This window comes from Salvia miltiorrhiza, chromosome 7 (genome assembly GCF_028751815.1).
Source record: "Salvia miltiorrhiza cultivar Shanhuang (shh) chromosome 7, IMPLAD_Smil_shh, whole genome shotgun sequence".
NCBI classification, from domain to species: Eukaryota; Viridiplantae; Streptophyta; class Magnoliopsida; order Lamiales; family Lamiaceae; genus Salvia; species Salvia miltiorrhiza.
Window position 1 is genome coordinate 25,564,431 of NC_080393.1, and position 4,940 is coordinate 25,569,370.

At 36.4% G+C, this 4,940-nt stretch overlaps 1 protein-coding gene across 2 annotated transcripts; it reads left to right on the forward strand.

The window, feature by feature from the left end:
* The first annotated feature begins 1,380 nt into the window (after positions 1-1,380).
* Positions 1,381-2,899, forward strand: LOC130993706 (non-functional NADPH-dependent codeinone reductase 2-like). 2 transcript variants are annotated; one of them, XM_057918730.1, is made up of 4 exons: positions 1,388-1,860; positions 1,947-2,190; positions 2,276-2,455; positions 2,517-2,899. In XM_057918730.1, exons 1-4 carry the CDS (start codon positions 1,541-1,543, stop codon positions 2,739-2,741), a joined length of 969 nt encoding a protein of 322 aa, XP_057774713.1. In that variant the 5' UTR covers positions 1,388-1,540; the 3' UTR covers positions 2,742-2,899. The 2 variants fall into 2 exon arrangements, with proteins under 2 accessions (XP_057774714.1, XP_057774713.1); XM_057918731.1 differs by lacking the exon at positions 2,276-2,455 and having other exon boundaries at positions 1,381-1,860.
* The last annotated feature ends 2,041 nt before the right edge of the window (positions 2,900-4,940 follow it).

The window sequence follows — 4,940 nt, forward strand, 5'->3', positions numbered from 1 at the left end:
CGCTATCACTAGATTAACACATAATGTTCGTTTTCTTTTTCTTTTAAAATAAATCATCTTAATTTTATTATCAACATTTAGCTCATGTTTGGCTGGACGTTTTTGGAGGTTGGAAATGGATTCAATTAATTGAATTAATTACTTGTTGTTTGATTTGGGTAATGAGTGAACTATTACCCTTATTTGAGGATAATCTAATCATTTAATTTGTTACCCATTAAAATAGAGGAGAAATAAAAGAAATTGAATAATCAAATCAAACACTCAAAAAAAAGTAATAGTTATTTTTACAATTCTTCCCTTTTATTTGATTTCATTCCTTTACTTTAACCAATCGAACATTTAGAGGTTATACAATGAATGGACGCATTTGTATATACTAATTTGAAAATGTTGAATTTGATAAATACGGTGCATAGACGTTAACATGTGTGTTAAGTTTATCATCAACTACAGAACAAATTAAATTTTAGCTTTTGTTTCGGTGTCAAGGTCCAATAATTTTGTATGTGTCATTATGTCCCATATTTGTTATTTTAATAATATTTTTTATAAAAATAAAATTTACTACAATATTATGAATTATACTAAATTTTTATTTCAAAATTATACTCCCTCCGTCCTAACTTTTTGTATCCACTTTTAGTAGTATTTACAACTGAAAGTGGATACAAAAAGTTGGGACAGAGGGAGTATATCATAACTTATAAATTTATTAACCTATTATTAACTAATATAAGTGAAATTAAATAATAAAAAATACTTATATATTGTCATTAGATGGAATAAACTGTAGTTAATAATCATAAAATTAAATTAAAATATATAAAACTGAAATTAGAGAAAACTATATAAGAATTTTTTTTATAAAAAAAACATTGAAAATGAAACAAAATAGTACCCTAGGATCTCTAGGTGCTAATATGGAGAATTCTCTACACACTTTTGATGTATTCATGATTTTAACCATTAATTGCTACTTAGAGCAAAGTCTTATCTTGGAAATTAAAGCTAGAACTTGGAGTTGGAACAAAGTGTTTTTGTACTCGAGAAAGGACATCAGTTTTAGAGATTGGAGCTCTAACGAGCTGTTGGCCAAATTGTTGTAAGACCTTTTTTTTTTGGTACCTCTGGTACCTTCATTTATTTATGCATTTTCTTGATCAAAAAAAAAAAAAAATTGCTACTTAGAGCATTTCGTAAATTTAAACAATGTTTTTAATTTTTATTAGTGAATATAAAAGTGAAGAAAAGAGAAGCACGTACACGTTTATAAAGCAACCTACCACTATAAAGACGCAAGTTTTTCTTTTTGAAAGGGTATAAGACAAGTTATAAAGCTACTTTTTATATAAAAACTTTTGTTCGAATCATTTTTGAAAATGCCATCATATTTTAGAACATAAACACATGAATGCGTTTTTACTAATTATTTCATTTATTTATATTATGATACTAAAAAATTGATAATTGTTTATTACTTACTCCACATTATCTACAATAGATCAAACATATGGTAGAAATTGAATAATAGAATCTGATGGCTTCCGCTTCCATCCCTGAAATTAATCTCAATTCCGGCACCGGAAAAATCCCCGCCTTGGGGTTCGGCACTGCCTCCGATCCGCCCGTGGATTCACAAACCATCAAAACCGCCGTTTTGCAAGCCATCGAGCTCGGTTACAGGCATTTCGACACCGCCGCTCTCTACAACTCAGAGCAGCCACTCGGCGAAGCCATAGCCGAAGCCGTCAACCGCCGTCTGATCGGATCCCGCCGCGACTTGTTCATCACTTCCAAGCTTTGGTGCAGCGATGCGCATCCCCAACACGTCGCCCCAGCCCTCAGCACAACCCTCAAGTAAATCAACACTTCAATTTCGAGGAATTCGGAAAATCCCCTTCTGCTAGGGTTTCTTTTCAGTTGTATGTTGGCTATTTTTGCAGGAATCTAGATACGAATTACATCGATTTGTATTTGATTCATTGGCCGGTGAGTGCCAAAGCCGGAAAAGTTGAATACCCAATCAAAGCAGAGGATTTTGCTCCCATGGAATTTGGGTCGGTGTGGGCAGCCATGGAAGAATGCCAGAGAATTGGGCTCACCAAAGCAATCGGAGTCAGCAATTTTTCTTCTAAGAAGCTTCTAGAAATCCTGGCCACCGCGAAAATTCCACCGGCTGTGAATCAAGTAAGCCCAATCTCGAGCTTAAATGACCAATTTTTCTAAACATTTTAGCTTAAACAAACATGGTTTGGATCTGTACTGTGCAAAGGTAGAGGTGAATCCATGTTGGCAACAAAAGAAATTGATAGAATTCTGCAAAGACAAAGGGATTCTTGTGGTTGCCTACTCTCCTCTGGGGGCATTCCGGACATTTTATGGCAGCAGTAGAATAATGGAATCTGAAGTGCTAAAGCAAATAGCCCAAACCAAGGGGAAAACAGTCGCTCAGGTAAATATGAGGAAACAAAACATTTGACTTGACATCAATGATTGAGTAATTGAATTTGCAGGTGGCTTTGAGATGGGCATATGAGCAAGGGATTGGTGTGGTGATGAAGAGTTTCAATAGAGAGAGGATGAAAGGGAATATGAGTATATTTGATTGGTGGTTGAGCAGTCAAGAAGTTGATATGATTAGTGAAATCCCACAGGGAAGAGCATGTCTTGGATTGGATTACACCTCAATCTATGGCCCTTACAAGACCATCCAACAACTATGGGATGAAGATATTTGATACCTAGTTTTTTTTTTGTGTCATAGTCTCTTATAAACTATACTATTATTTGCTATCAAAAATTGTATATTAAGTAATTTTACTTCTTGTATCGTAAATTATTGCATGTAAAATCAACTAATTTTAAAAAATTATATTGATGCGTGCAAGATCGATAAGGCCGGGCAGTATGAAAGACAACATTAAGGTTGGTCAAGTCCATCAGAGTTACTAATTTCAACTCAAAGAAGATCGACGACGTGTTTTCCTTTTCAAGAATCCTTCCCACTATCAATCAACGATTGCATTCTTCGGCATCTATAAATATGTATTAGACGGGTCGGATAGGGTAAGGTGTGGGTCGAGTAGGGGCAAAACTAGGAGTGGGAAGATAGGGTTTGGGTATAGGGTACCCGATTACCCGACCCAAAAAAATCGGGTATCGGGTACCCTATACCCGAAAAATTAGGGGTCGGGGTCGGGTTCGGGTATTTAGGGTGCTAAAAAATCGGGTATCGGGTATACCCGAAATACCCGATTTTTTTAATTAATAATTTTAAATTATTTAATTAAATTTAATTTAAAAATCTGTAAAATTTTGAATTGAAATTCAATTTTAATTTCGGGTATTTTTTGAAAATTTTTCAAAAATTTTCGAAAATTTTCAAAAGAAAATAGGGTATTTCCCTAATACCCGATTAAGCCAAATCGGGTACCCTAATACCCGATTTTCACAGTTTGACTTGAAAGATGCAATTTTGACCGGGTAATTTAGGGTACCCGAATACCCGACTCGGGTACCCGAGTCGGGTATTAGGGTACCCGATTTTTTTTCGGGTTCGGGGTCGGGTATAGGGTTTTGGTTTTATTCGGGATCGGTTACCCAATTTTTTCGGGTAGGGTACCCGATCCCGACCCGATTCCCAGCCCTAGGCAAAACGCAGGTCGGGTCTAAGTAAGTAAAAGTATACTTTTTAGAAATATTATTTTTATACATGTTGATTATTACATTTCATCATTACAATAAATACTTCGAATTATTCATATTCTGAAACTTACCTTTCTTTATATCAATAATTACATTTTTTTACGACAATAATTACTTGACCAAATAAGTACAAGTTCTTTGCCTCTGTCATCACATTGCCGCCGCGACCGTACCACTTACTTTTCAATCGGCATGCGCCAAGCCTCACATCCGTGCCGCCTTTCCTTCTGGCCGACATGCTGCCTGCATTGTGCATGGCCGCGTCGTTGTTCTGCCAGCCACCCATCGGCGCGCCCTCAGCTACGCTCCTACGCCCTTTGCCACTCATCTTCTACCACGTGGAGGGTCGGGTCGGGTCGGGTCAAATCCATCTCTTAGGTGAGACCGGTCTCACCCAAGACCTACAAATTATTATTAGGTTGTGTTTGGTAGTATAGATTAGGCCATATTGAAAAGGTATCATGGTTTATCTAAGTGTTTGGTAGCCTTGTTTGTGAACGATGGGGGCTCGGGTTTACACGAGGCCCGACCTAAAAAATATTATTCCGCTTTAGAACCATAACTCAACCGATTTGATCGGTTTATTTTGATAGGCTTCTACAGTAGCAAAAATTAAAAGTTAAAGTTGTCATTTTATCCTTACAATATTCCACTACGATCGCTTGCCATATTCCACCACCACCACCGCCTGCCATTTTATCCTTGCAATATTTCACCTCCTGCTGTCACTATGTTCCACCATCACCGCCTCACCCTCGCCCTTAAATCCCTCCTCATCACAGTCGTCACCCTTGCCCTCGCCGCCCCATGCCATTTCCTACTGCAAATAGAGGTGAGCATCGGTTCGGTTCGGTGCAAAATCGAACCAAAAACTCAAAATCGAAAATCGAACCGATGGTTAAAATTGGAACCGAACCGCACCAATTGGGGTCCGAAACCGAACCGAAACCAAACCAATAAAACCATCGGTTTCGGTTCGGTTCACCGAACCGAACGATACAATTTATTTTATTTTATTTTTTCGAAAATACCAATTAAAAATTATAAAATAATGTAAAATACACAAATTTCAAATGTCAAATCCCCACAACATGAACATGATAAATAATATAATTATAATTGTGAATTAGAGTTTTAGTTTTAGGTTAAAAAATTAGAAAAATAATTATATATAATAAAATATTAATATGTATCGGTTCGGTTCGATTTAAAACCGAACCAAAAATAGAAAC